This window comes from Manis pentadactyla, chromosome 2, assembly GCF_030020395.1.
Source record: "Manis pentadactyla isolate mManPen7 chromosome 2, mManPen7.hap1, whole genome shotgun sequence".
NCBI lineage: Eukaryota > Metazoa > Chordata > Mammalia > Pholidota > Manidae > Manis > Manis pentadactyla.
In genome coordinates, this window is record NC_080020.1 from 199,397,992 (window position 1) to 199,412,122 (window position 14,131).

General features: G+C 54.7%; 1 protein-coding gene across 2 annotated transcripts; it reads left to right on the forward strand.

Moving 5' to 3' along the window:
* Positions 1-386: 386 nt before the first annotated feature.
* On the forward strand, positions 387-4,877 carry SIX2 (SIX homeobox 2). 2 transcript variants are annotated; one of them, XM_036925795.2, is made up of 2 exons: positions 387-1,495; positions 3,596-4,877. In XM_036925795.2, exons 1-2 carry the CDS (start codon positions 930-932, stop codon positions 3,924-3,926), a joined length of 897 nt encoding a protein of 298 aa, XP_036781690.1. In that variant the 5' UTR covers positions 387-929; the 3' UTR covers positions 3,927-4,877. The 2 variants fall into 2 exon arrangements, with proteins under 2 accessions (XP_036781690.1, XP_036781691.1); XM_036925796.2 differs by having other exon boundaries at positions 393-1,489.
* Positions 4,878-14,131: the final 9,254 nt, after the last annotated feature.

Sequence of the window (14,131 nt, forward strand, 5' to 3'; positions counted from 1 at the left end):
TACCCCGCAAACGGCAGCCCCCGAGAGGGAAGTGATGACTGGAGTGGCGGCAGGCAGTACCCGGCAGGGCCTTGGAAAAGCCGCTCAAAGTTTCTACCCCCTCGAGGCTCTTTCCACCCATCTTCCTCCTCTTCCTCCCGCCACCCCCTTAAACAGCCCTCCGCCTTCTCTTCTTCCCTCTTCCCTCCTCACCTCGTTCCTCCCCTTTTCCTCTCCCCGCGTCTCCACTCTGCCACCCCCACCCCAGGTCCGTCTCCTCCTCCCGTGCTCTTTGGGCGTCCGCCCCGTCAATCACAGTGCGCCGCGGCCCCTACCCGGCCCTCTCCGCCTCCCAGGCTTTTGGAGCGCCTCCCGCTCCAGTCTCGGGCGGCCCTCCGCTTCGCGCAGAGCCGGGCAATCTGTCAGCGGAGCCGGCCGGGGGGGAGCCGCCCGGCCCGCCGGGGCTCGGGTTACCAGTGACTGACAGCGTCTCCATGGCGAATAATTTGACTCCGACTATTGTCTGGCGCGGGCAGGCCCCGGGTCAGATAACCAGACCAATCAGGGCGCGGGCCGCCGCGCCTCATGCCCGCTTAGAATAATATTATTAAAAAAGCAGCAAGCGAGCTAGACGGGAGGGAGAGCGAGCGAGAAGCGAGCGAGGGAACGGCGGGCAGGCGCGGAGCATGCAGAGAGGCGCCCCGGGCGGCCCCCGGGTTTGGACGAGGGCGCAGGCGAGGCGCGCAAGCTCCGGGGGCTCGAAGCGGCGCGGGACCCGTGACTGGCGCGGGGACTTACTGCAGTGACTCGGAGTTCATCAGGAGTCCGTGCCGGGCCAGGGGGCCCGCCCCTGCCGCCTTTCGGCCCGGAGGGCCCGGCGGAGAGGCGCCCATGCTGGACCGCGCAGCGCGGTGAGGGGCGCGCGGGCGGGCGGGGGCGCAGCCGGCACCATGTCCATGCTGCCCACCTTCGGCTTCACACAGGAGCAAGTGGCCTGCGTGTGCGAGGTGCTGCAGCAGGGCGGCAACATCGAACGGCTGGGCCGCTTCCTGTGGTCGCTGCCCGCCTGCGAGCACCTCCACAAGAATGAAAGCGTACTCAAAGCCAAGGCGGTGGTGGCCTTCCACCGCGGCAACTTCCGAGAGCTCTACAAGATCCTGGAGAGCCACCAGTTCTCGCCGCACAACCACGCCAAGCTGCAGCAGCTGTGGCTCAAGGCGCACTACATCGAGGCGGAGAAGCTGCGAGGCCGGCCTCTGGGCGCTGTGGGCAAATACCGCGTGCGCCGCAAGTTTCCTTTGCCGCGCTCCATCTGGGACGGCGAGGAGACCAGCTATTGCTTCAAGGAAAAGAGTCGCAGCGTGCTGCGCGAGTGGTACGCGCACAACCCCTACCCCTCACCCCGCGAGAAGCGCGAACTGGCAGAGGCCACCGGCCTCACCACAACGCAGGTCAGCAACTGGTTCAAGAACCGGCGGCAGCGCGACCGGGCAGCAGAGGCCAAGGAAAGGTACGAGTAAGTAGAGCTTCGGCGCCAGTTGCCCTGGGCTTAAAGGGAGGGAGATGCCCGACGTCCGCTCACCCCCGGGAGAGGCCTAAACTGGGCCTCTAGTCCCAGCCACAAACCAGCTGCAGCCTGGTCTGACTGAGGCAGCACCGAGAACTTGCAGGAGACCAGGTCCGCGATTTGTCTAAAGCGGGCCGAGCAATCGGGAATTTGTCAACTCCCTAGTCGCTCTTGAACAAAAGAGGAGTTGCAGCTAGCTTCGGGGTGAAGGCAAGTCAGTGGGCCTGGATCCCCTGCCAGGGAGTACATAGCAGGCAGGGCATGGTAGTCCTCCGAAGGTCTGAGCTGAGGATTTCAGGCTGCCTGTGAGAATTCACCAGCACTTCACTGCATTTCCTGCCTGCCTCAGCTCTTAACCAAAATGTGCTTAGGACTCAGGCCTGGGATTGGAACTTTCCTGTTATTACCTGGATGTTGGAGGGGCCTAGGCAAGAATTTTCCTTGTCTGGATATAGGAGTTGACAGAGTCTTTTATCCCGCATAGGAAGGACCAAGAGGCAAAAGGCTTGGAAGGAAGTATCTGCTCTGGGAGAGAAGAGAAACACATGCCCCTTTTCTGCTTTGTTGGACCCAGCAGCCCTTCCCTGGCCTGCCAGGTCCTTGATCCCTTAGTCCTCAGGCCCTTACCCTCTTTGGTGGGTAGGACAGTAGGTCTGGAGTTAGCTGAGAGAAGCAGAAGGGCCGGGAGTTGTCTTCAGGGAAACCAGGACTTCTTGAACTAGCCCAATAGTTGACCATTAGGCCCTTGTGGCTCCAGGACTCCAAATCTGGAGGGGAAAATAGGAGAGAAACTGCTGTGAGAACAGGATCCAGCCTGAGTGTAACAGCAAAACAAGACACCTAGAGCCAGTGGTATGGGATCTGTACAGCCCAGAGTGAACAACCAGAGTCAGGGTCAGGGTGCATCCATATTTGGGGACAGGGGCTCAGGCTGACTCTCGTTTCTAAGTTCGTGAGGTTGGGATGTCTATAGTTGGTAGGGTCTCAGCTGCCAGCTCTGTGGGAAGTACCCTTCCAAGAAAACAGAAATAAGAGACCTTGGGAAGCCAGTGAAGAGAGGATCTACCCAAGATTTCAAATCTTCAAACCTGGGCAGGGGCTGTCAGTCAGACAGGGCAGGAGGTGGGTTCTCCTTGTTGTGGTCCCCCTCCACCCAGGCTGGCATGCATCCAGACTCCTAAAGAAATTGGTTCTCAGGCCAGGCTGCAGATGAGGGCTGCAGAGTCCCTCAGTTCCTGGTATGGCAGAAAAGTCTAGGCCAGAATTAGTAATCCCCTCTTCTTCCTCCTTCCTTCTTCCTTCTCCCAGAGGCTGCCTTGCAAGCCCCCAGCTGAAGTTTACACTGTGTCACCGGGGAGAAGGAACCCTACATCTTTAAGGCCTTGTCCTTAGTCCCAGAAAGACAGTCTGCACAAAGCCTGCCCATTTAGAGCTAGAGGGGGAAAGGACTCTCAGCTCTAGGAACCTGTCCCCCAGTAGGGGATGTCCCTCAAGCAAAGGGAGATGAAGGCCTGTGAAATCTCCAACTTCAAGTGGGGACCCCAGCCTAGGATATAGGGTCCCTCACTCTCCCTGGCCCCACTTCTACCCAGCAAACCCTGGCTTGAGGAACTGAGAATGATCTGAAAATCCAGGCATCTTCTCTTCCTCCCTGTCCCCAGCACCCCCCACCCCAACTCCACTGAGCCCCACTTCACAGCCCCTCTGCTCTAGGAAAGAAATATTAGCAATGTGGAGGGGAAGGGAGGTGGGAGAATATCCAGAGAACAGGAAAGATAATCATGAGTTTAAGAGCATGAGAAGTAGGGAGATACAGGCTATAGAGGGAGAAGGATAGGAGAGAGAAATCGAGTACAGAGAGATTGAAGAACTAGCAGAATGAAGGAGAGCGGCAGGCTAGACCAAGAAAGTGGTAGAAACCGAAAACAGCCGCAGGCAGTGCAGCGGTGCCGTGTGCTAGGCCAGCAGCAGTCTCTGACTCCAAGTGACTCAGCACAGAGCGGCCTCGGTTTCCCCGCTGACCTGGCTGCTTTGCTCCTGCACTTGCAGAGAGAACAGCGAGAACTCCAACTCCAACAGCCACAACCCGCTGGCTGCATCGTTGAATGGCAGTGGCAAGTCGGTGCTAGGCAGCTCGGAGGATGAGAAGACGCCTTCCGGGACGCCAGACCACTCATCGTCCAGCCCCGCACTCCTGCTCAGCCCACCACCGCCACCCGGGCTGCCGTCCCTGCACAGCCTGGGCCACCCTCCCGGCCCTAGCGCCGTGCCAGTGCCAGTGCCTGGAGCTGGTGGTGCAGACCCACTGCAGCACCATCACGGCTTGCAGGACTCCATCCTCAATCCCATGTCTGCCAACCTCGTGGACCTGGGCTCCTAGAGCCCCGCCTGCCTCGAAGCGCTCGCTTGCCTTCTGGGCTTGGCACTGGGGATCTAAAAGACGGTGTCGGGAGGGTGCCCTGTGCCAGTGACCCCACCAGGTACTGAAAGACCCCCACGCTGAGCGGGTAGAAGCGCCTGTTCCCGCAGGGTGAATGGCTATTCGGTTTGGTCTTGTCCGGGATATATTTTCAACAAGTTGCTTTGGAGATATTTTGGAGGCCTAGACTGCGCCTTGAACCAGGGAAGAGAATAAATTATACACCAATCTCATACTTTCGCTTCCTACCTTCTCATCCCGCGTCTTCTCTCCTCTCTTTGCTCCCCTTGCCTTGTCTTCCCCTCACCTTCTTACTCTTTTTTCCCCTTCTTTTCCATCCCTTCTCTTCTCTCTTTTCTCTCTCTTCTTGCTTTCCCCCTCTTAATCTCTGTGTCCCTCTGTGTTTCTGGCTTGTCACCTCTATCACTGTGTTTTCCATTTCTCCTCTCTGCCAGCCTCTTGCACTCCTGGCCCCTTGGTCTGTACCCCTGCCTGGCGGTCTATTTGCCAGTCGCCCAATCCCTCATTTTGCTGGGGTAGCGGGTGGGAGAGGAAATAGCGAAGGGAAGACAGGGCCTTTGAAACCAGACCTTGTCCTGAGGCCCTTCCCCAGGGCTCAGCAGGGGCTGCAGGTGTCAGCTTTGCACCTGGTAAATTACTATAAAAAGAGAGAAGAATCGGCTCAGAAGCCCCTAATTGCCTTCTTGCCGCTTGCCCCTCTCTTAGTGAGGTCCCACCGTACTCTCTCTTCCTCCAGGGACTGTGGTCATAGTGCTCCCGGCAAAGCGTGCCTCCCGCCCGGACTTGCCGTCTCCCTGTAATAACCTCATGTGAATGTTCTTGGGGAAATATTTCTGCTTTTATTTTATAATAAAATTAGAAATCATAAATACATATATATATGGATATATACCACGAGGCCAGCGAGCCGGGAGTGCAGCTGTGTCTGATTTCCCTACAGGGACTGGAAACCCTGGGTGGACGGTTCTTGGGAGCAATACCCCCGTGAGTCCCGAACCCAGGAGACGCCTTCCCACATACACAACGTGTATCAATCGCAAGGTGAAGGGGGTGAAAACTCCCCTCCCTTAGAGCCCTCTGGCCTTTATCTTGTCCGGAAGCTCTGTGCAGTAGCAGGGAGGAGGAGGCCTGCTCCGCTTGGGACCCCTCTTCCCCGCGCCAGCAGAACAGTGTCTTCACTCTTCTTTCTTCACTTCGGGGATGGGGGTACGAAATGAGAAGCTGTGTGGGAAACGTGCGTACTTGTGTTTGGAGATGCCGGAGAACAAACCGTGCGGTGGAGGTTTCCAGAGGGCAGGCAACTTAGCGGTGGGCGCAGTCCCCACAACCAGTCAAGACTCACCGGCGCAGATTCGCTGTGAAGCCGGGGTCGAGCCGTGTAAGCAGTGGAGCAAAGGTCTCCAAGCTCAGAAGTCTGTCGGTTTGGAGTGAAGATGAAGGGATGTGGGAGGAAGAAGACACGGGGAGGGCGCGTGCGTGTTCCAAATGGGAACCAGCGGGCTCCGGGGCGTGGCTGCTCAGGCCGAGGGGGCACCTCGGCGAGTCCTGAGCCTCAGGTGTCAGGTGCTTCGGCGGTGTAAATTAACCTGCAGCGCTCCCTCCCCTCTGGGGGAGCCACCCCCTCCCCCTTAAGATACACGTCTAAGCCTGTCCGGGCAGATCCGAAGCGAGCTGGACTCCTCGAGGAGGAAGTGAAGACTTTGCCGTCTCAGGTCGCGGTGGCTATACGTACCGAAAAAGTCCCTGCTCCCGGATCAGGACGCTTCCGACCAGACCTACCTGCTCTGCACGGGAAGGGATGGAGGGGATAAGGAATCCGTCCTGCGGTTCTGGAGCTCGGGGTCCTCTCCGCGACTTTCCTCTGCTGAAATCAGCGCTCGCCGAAGACCCTTTCGCGCGGACTTTCTAAATATCAAGGATTCCTTCCCAGTTGAGACCCGTGCAGACGCGGGCAGCTGGGCGGGCTAACTTGGTGCGGAAGGCTGCACTTGGGCCTTACGCTGTGCGCAGGCCTGGAGGTCAAGGCAGTCCCGCCTCACCTCAAGCTAAGACTGCTCCGGGCCAGGGCGCACCAAGCGCCGCTTACACCCTCGCCCCTCCTCCGTTCCTGCACCCGTTCTACCCTGCGGCTCCCGCGGCTTCTCCTGGAGGCTCTGCTCTCAGGGGACAACTTAGGTCCTCCGGAGACCTGATCTGTACTTGTGGGGCCCTAGCAGCCGAACCTTCTCTGACTGACAGGGTGAAGAACTGGCTATGGCCTGAGGGTCCGGAGAGGCTCAGGGAACGCGAGAAACTGTCTTGAGTCAGCCGAAGTGAGCCGACAAGCCGGGCTTACTTCTGCGATGGAAGGAAACAGTAGTCTCTGGGCCTGCATCACCCCTATCCACCTCCTATTTTCCAGACTCACACTCACAGGCAAACAGACTCTGTAGTCACTTTTACAAGGACACGAACTTACGCATTTATAACTAAGTTCACTAGGATTGAAAGCCTGTTATGTGCCAGGCACTGTGGATGTCAGGCAGAACATACAGCTCCTCACACATAGTGGCGACACAGGGAAATACACAGACTCTGAAACAGGGTCACACGCACACAGGGAAGCAAATACACCCATTTTCACAGACACAACACTTGTATTCTTAGGGGAAACTCTCTCCTGTCCGGATATACCTGAGATGCATACACAGTGAGACCCTCCTGCGTACCTGTGCTCCCACAGGCAAACACAAATACTCATCATTTCTCCAGAAGCATGCAAATCCACACTCACCCCGGTGCCCCTGCCAGAAGCCGGTCCCAGCCCTCGACCTGCTGGGCCCAGGGCCGGGTCTCAACGCCTATTGCCAGCAAGACCTCGGCACCAGGCGGTTGTGCCCCAGAGAAAAAAATGGTCCTAGGCTGAGGCGGCAGCGGATCAGGGATCCCACCTGCGGCACCGCTCTCGGACAGCCCAGGTGGGATCGCTGGAGTTTGCCGGGAGCGCTCAGCCGCCAGTAGGGGGCGGCGTGCCTGTCCCCGAGTTTTATTCCCGTACAGCAGCACTGCTTGTTGCAACTTCCCTCTTTTCCTGCTTTTGAAAAGCCAACCCCAAAAATATTTATTTAAACAGGGAAACTATGCAGAATGTCTGAAAATAAACCCGAGCAGCTACTCGCCCACTTCATAAATCTATGCAAGCCAGCCCTACTTTACACACTCCACTAGATCGAGAAAGAGGCTGCCATCCCGACCTGAGCATGCCAGAGCCCTGGACATGACTTCTGCACAGATGTTGCCATATGAATACAACCGCTCGCCATCGGTGTCCACCAAACAGCGTTCCCAGTGGCTTGTCACTTTGGCAGGAGCAGAAGCTGGAGTTTTGCTCAGGCGACCTGAAGGGACGCAGAGAATGGAAGCGCGAGTCTCCCACTGTGCTCCTTTAACCCCGATCGCTTTCCATTTGTTCCCAGCCATGGGAACTTCACCGCGAAGGTGAAACCGGATGAAGGCAGAATACAGCCCTCGAGGGCAACTGGTCTGCTCATCTGATTGCAGCCGTAAATGGAGGGCGACCGAGCACAGAGGGGAGCGTGGAGACTCACTGTGCTTCCACATGCGTGTCCTTCCTCCGCCCCGCACACTCAGCAGTCTCGCCAGGACTCAGGTCATGTACGAACCCGGTGTTCCTACCCCGAAGCCTATCTCGAGGAAGTGGTGGGTCTATCTGGAAGGCAGATGGTGATGGAGCATCACACCCAAGGAAAGGTTAAACAGAATCAGGGAGATCTGGGAAGAGAACCTGCGCTACTCAGTCCTTGGTTTCCCCCCGTACTTGTAGGAAACACCTTTCTGGCCCCTGAGCAAAGCAGGAGCCAAACAAATGGTGGTGCTGCAGTCTGGACCTCACTAGCGCCCTTCTCTTGCCCGGATGTTGCCGGGACTCCGGAAGGCAGACCTGTGAATGTTTCTGTGTTGGAGGGCACAAGAGGAGGGCTTGAACTCCTACCAGGACCCCCTCATTTTTTCGTGTTCCCCACCCCAAGGCTACAGCTTAGGTATCCGGGCCCTTAAAACTGCCTAGGGACATCGGACAGGGATGTCCCGGTGCGTGAGGATGTACTGGGCAATGAGGGGAGACGTTAAGAGAATGCATTTGCACAATAGATTTTTTAAATGCTCTAGTGTGCAAAGATGGGACAGAGAGGCGCCTTGGGAGGGTGGCTGTTTTTGAATCATAGGTGTGCGGGAAGCCGGTGCATGTCCAGAGCTCTTAGGGCAGCCGGGAAAGTCTAGCTACCTTGAGCGCACCTGCTCCTAAGTGGAGGCTCGGGCAGCTGAAGGAGGACCAGCCTCTCCTCTCTCACAGCCAGAACCAAACCGGGTTGGTCCTGATTCCTGGAGCCGCCGCTGGCTGCGGGCCGGATGAGCAGGAGGGAAGGAGGATCTCTGGGTCGCTGCTGCCCTGGCTGGGCAGTGAAGCCGAGCCTGGGCCTAAAAGATCTGGAGTCCTGGTATCAAGGTCAAGACCTTGCGCACTGCCTCATGGGAGTCTCTTCTTAAAACTCAGTGGGACCCTGTGCGGCTGGAAATGGTTTCTCCTGGGTTGGGAGCGGTGAATGGGGTGGGGTGGGGTGTGGAGTACGGGGCGGGAGTCGGATTGAAGAGGATCAGAATGCGTGCCCTACAGTGGGGTGAGTTTTCCATTCGCTTTCCTCACCATCTCAGCAGCAGGGCTTCTCACCCTGCTCCAGGCAACCCAGCAGTTCAGAATCTAAAACAGTGTGGATGCGCTCTTAAAAAAAAAAGGAAGAAAGAAAAAAAGCCCCTTCGCGAGGCCCGATAGGACCCAGATGCCCCCATAATTTCCCTTTCTTGGAGGACCCATAAACTTGAAAAGCTGGCGCAAAGGTGGACACCTAGGAGGAGACCTTCTTTAGGATGCCCCCAGCCCTTGCCAGGGCTAAATCCAGAACTCTCAGTGGCGCAGCCCATCCGGAGTGCCAGGCTCGTCCTCGCTCGCGGAGTAGGGTGTACCGCCCGACTCCGGCTTGCCTGTGGGGAGAAATTCCGCGGCTTGCCTGCGCTGGGCAGCGGAGTTCTGGTGCTCCACCCTAGGCCTGCGCGACCGGCTTCCTGGGGCGAGTAGCCCGCGCTGCTCCGGGCCTGAGGGCGGGCAAACCGGGGACGCGGGCTGGACAGCCCCATTCCTCTGGCTTTCTGAGCTAGCAGTCGGGTGTAGCGAAGGAACTGAGAGCCAGAACGCTCGGGACGCGCCGTGAATGACAGAATCATCTGCAACTGTGTCATTCCCCGATAGCCGTCCTGGCTCAGGGCATTCCACCCTGCCCGTCAGCACCAGGCCCCACAGGCCCGCGCCTGGGATCCTGCAGTCTGGAAGCTCAGGGCTACGGCAGTTGCACTGGCCCCTGACTTAGAGCCACACGAAGTCCTGTACAGACAATGGCCAGACAGGAAGGCAAGAGCGGCAGCGGGGGAGGACCTTGCAGAGCTGCTGGCCCTTACTCCCTTTTTTCAGGCTCTTGCAGGGGCTAGCGTTGACCTGCCCAGCCAGGCTCTCTCTCTCAGTAGTTCAGAAGCTCACTGCTGGCAGAATTAACCTGTAACCCGCCTGTGGGCCTTGGAGACAGACGCAGCTCGATAGTGACTTCGTGGTCCCCAGAGTAATAGAGCATAACTGCCATTTCTTGAATGCTTGCTATGCGTCAGGCACTTTACACAACCTGTTATCTGTTTAGGTCTCACAGCGGCTACGCAAAGAAGCTATTCTTTCTGGTAGATGAAACTGGGACGCCAGGTTCGGGAACTTGCCCAGAATCACACACGTTACAGCGGCAGGACCAGCATTTGAACCTGGTCTCTGCGAATCTGCCGCGCACTTTCTTCTCAGGGTCCCTCCTGGTTGCGGGCGAGCGCGGAGCCCTGGACTGGAGGGGCTCCTGGTGCCGGGGCCCCGAAGGTAGGGACTCCCGTGGGGACCGGAGGCAGCCCTTAGCAGCCGAGTATGACGCGAAGCATAGGACGGACGGGGCCTGGCTCCAGAACCCAGCTGTGGCCGCGGAGCTACCAGCTCAGTGACCCGCGTTAAGTCGGGTGAGAGAGTTCATCTCCGAAACTATCGGGATAATTCCCAATTTCCTCACTTGCTCTCTGCTATGTAGACGTGAAGTGCGGTTGTACCATCGAGCGGGTTTTGACTAATGCCGGTTAGTCGATCTTAAAGATGGAACCTCAGGACCCTAGGTGGGCACAGCCTGCTGCTGCCTTCCTTCCTCGTCACCCTCCTGCGCCTCTGGCCAGGTCTCAGCCATTCTGCTCCCTAACAGGAGGGTGATTCAGGGGACCTGAGGGGCTGAGACTGGAGTCCTTGCTGGGACATCCTCCTCTTTGTTCGTCTTCTCATCCTATTAATCCCTAGCTGTGGGCAGGGCTGTCTGTCTGGGCACGGGTATATTAAAGTGTAATTCCATTAACGGGTTCAACACCGGGGTGGGAGGAGGTCAGAAGGGACAGGAAGCCCAGACGGTGCTCTTCAAGGGCCAGAACAGACTTGTCCCATCCCCTGCCCCCCTCCACTGGAAGCCCCCATTCCCTCTCTATCCCCCAGGTGTTGGTGGTACAAGTGTTCCGATCCCACCTGAGCTAGGTGATTCTGTCAGCGTCAAGATAGGGCACATGAAATACCCCTTCGGCCTGACGAAGAGCCGTTGGCGATGCTGAAAAGCAGCCCTGAGACACCCAAACTGCCGAGGGAGGTCATCAGTCCAAACCTAGGAAAGTGAGAGAGTGAGTGGAGGTGAAGCAAGGCTTGATGGAGGAGGCCCATCGGGAAGTGGGTGTCGTTCCTCCCTTTTCCTCCCCAGGAGAAAAGCCATAATAGCCCTGCTGGGGTGGGGGTAGGAAGCTGGAGGGAATCAGAAACAGGAAAGGCAGAGCTAAGTAGTTTCCCAAAACAAGATAATGTAGATATTCCTAACATTTATAAGGCACTTTGCAGGGTGTCAATAGATCCACCAACTTGGTATAAATGATATTATTCACAATTATATAGGGTAGGCAGGAAAGTAGTTCTTCTCCCCATCTGACAGATGATGAGGTGAGGCTAAGCAAGTTCTGTGCGACTTTCCTGAGTTCTCAGAGGTAGTGGAGACTCCTTCCTCTACACACTGTTGTTCAGGTGACTTGCTGAGTTTGGGGGGGAGGAGAGCAGATACCAAACCAGCCCAAAAGCAAAGATTGTTCCCCTGGGGTTGGGGGAAGGATGCAGAAAGGTGGCAACCATCATGGAGCTCTAGATGCAGCTACAGAGACTTGGAGCAAATGTACCTCAAAATCCGAACACTGTCCTCAAAACCACTAAGAGGAATGCCTGAAACAGGTGTCCCCCGAATGGCCACTGCCAAACAAGGGAAGCATGGGGAGGTGGGCAGGGCTGAGAGCTAGAACTTCGCTCTGTCACTGGGCTGAGCACCTGTTAGGTAAGGCTCCCAGCAGATTAGTTGGGAGGCAGATTTCCTCAGAAGGTGAACAAGAATTGTGTGGGTGGTCCCCAAAGGACTGTAGGTCTTTTAACTGGAGAAATGGCAAAAAACCCAAGACTTCTGTTTACTTGAAAGTCTAGACCCTGGTTTCAGTTTAGAGCTGGTGTGAGAGTAGATGAAGAAGTGAAGACCACTTTATCATTTACTTATTATTCTTTAAAGGAGTAGATTAAGCAATCACCCTGAAAGCACATAATATTGAATAGAAATAAATGAGGAGGGGGCTTAGGGACAAAGTAGGAGTGAAGACAAGACTTCAGAGAAAGGATGAAAGTCCAGAATGTCTAGAACCAAGGAACCGCCTCAGGGGTTAGGCAGGGCAGCAGGCAGTGCCTCCCTCCCTAGAGACCAGGAAGCAGGAGTGGCCGGGAGACACAGGCAGGTAGTGCCACATCGCCCAGAGCAGCTGGAAGGTGCTGGGCACTGGACTCAAGACCAAAAAAGACCCAAAACCCTACCATACCTGGTAGTTGTGTCCACAAAAGTCTGTCTCAGGCTCAAAGTCTGCCTTGCAAAGGTGAGCTTCCAACCCAGGGGAAAAGAGAGTATATTAGGTATGGCTGTAACAAATAAATTCCAACACATGAGCTTATTTCTTAACCACAAAGTAGTCCAATAGGGGTGTTTCTAAGCAGCAGCTGGTTTCCCATGGGGTAAGTCAGGGACCCAGGCTCCCTCATCAGGGGCTCCCCCCTCACCTAGGACCTTAGAGTTGCTTGCATTCAGTTGCTGGGTGGCTAAGGAATATGGAGGAGAGGCATGGGAGGTTCAGTGCTGGAGGCAGGTCTGGGTGGTGCTCATCACTTCCACTCATATTCCATTTGATAGAACTTAATGACCACCCCAACTGCAAGGGAAACTGGGAAATGGAGCTGCCTGTGTGACCTGGAAATCCCAGGAAAAGGATTCCCGGAGTTTGTATAAAGGGTTAGTCAATCCTCAGTGATTTTAAAACAGAAAAATCTGTGTTCTGTATATTTTCCTTTTTCTACATACTGGTATTTTAGTTGTTGTTTTTATTATTATGGGTTGGGGTTTTGTTTTTTGTTTTTGTCTTGCTTATCTTGGTTTTCCAATAGTGAAGCATGTATGTGGAGATGAATGCCTACACTATTGACCACAAATCACTTCACATCTCTGGGCCTGTTTCCTCATGTGTTGCATATTGTATTAATTAAGGTAAGGTTCAACTGGAAGTGATGAAGAAACCCAGATTAGTGTGGCTCAAGCATAATAAAGGATTATTTCTCTCACACATTAACATCTAGGCAGGCAATCTAGGATTGGTGCAAAGTCAGCTCTTCCTACTCTGTTGCTCCACTGTGCATGACCTCAGCCTGATGACCAAGATGGGGACAGATGGAGGAAGGAATGAAGGTAAAGGCCATGTGCCCACTGTCCCTTAAGGAAGATTCCTACAAGCTGCCATACGACATCCCATTGGCAGAACCTAGTCTGATCACACTGCCCTGGCAGGAAAATCATGAAAGGCAGGTTTATTCAGGAAAGCCGTGCACAACTAACATCTGGCAGTTCTACTGCTGAGGACGAAGGGGAGAATGGAGGAGGGACATTGCATCTGAACTCATAGGACTTGGGCTTGGTATCTCCAGTGTCTCTTACAGACTCTCTGTTTTTATAAAAACAATAAGAAGCCAAAACGATAGCAAAGTGTAAACTATTAAGTTGTTAAAAAAAAAAAAGACCACGGCTAATTCACTTGTAAAGTTAAAACTCACACAGATAAGAATATCCCCATCCCGCCCCCACACCAAAGTATATATAATGTAGTTCCAGAATTCTAGCAACTGGATTTACCTGTAGTGGGGTCACTTTAATTATCTTCCCATGCATTCATCTGGACATGTCTTTTGGGAATGGGGAGAAACATGGGGGTGGGGGGAGATCTGCAACCTCTTTCACTGCTAATGCAATACTGAGGACTGTAGAAAAATGTCTCTAACTACCTGTGTAGTGGAAGAACTCCTCCATTCCTTCATCCATTTATTCACCTGTTCACTACTCACCTATCTGAACATTCAGTAAATATTTTCCTGCTCAGTACTAGATGTGAGGATATAAATATTGTTTTTACATATCATCATTAATAACAGAACTATAGCCTGGCATATGGCTGACCAACTACATGACATTTCCCAAGCTCTTTTGTTAAATGTGGCCCTGTGATTGTGTTCTCTTCAAAGGAATGTAGATGGGCATGATGTGGGCCACTTTGAGGCCTGGCCCATAACATCTCCCATGTGTACTTCCCCATGCTGCCTTCCCACAGACTAAAATGGCAATGACCAGAGTCACTTTGGAAGTCATTCACTGAAGATGGCAGTCACCATTAACCTGGGTCTCTAAATTACTGCTTAGAATAAAGTGCTGTGTATACATCCTCTAACCAGGAGTAAATGCCCTGGATTAAATGAGAGAAATAAACTTGTTTTGTGTTTGAACCAACATGGTATTGGCATCTATTTGTGACAGTAAGTTAGTCTAACCCAGTTCCAGAGCATCATTAACCCCAGGAGGCTCAATTCACACTGCATTCTGTGTGTTCCTGGAGCACAACTGACTAATTAATAAACTAGATAA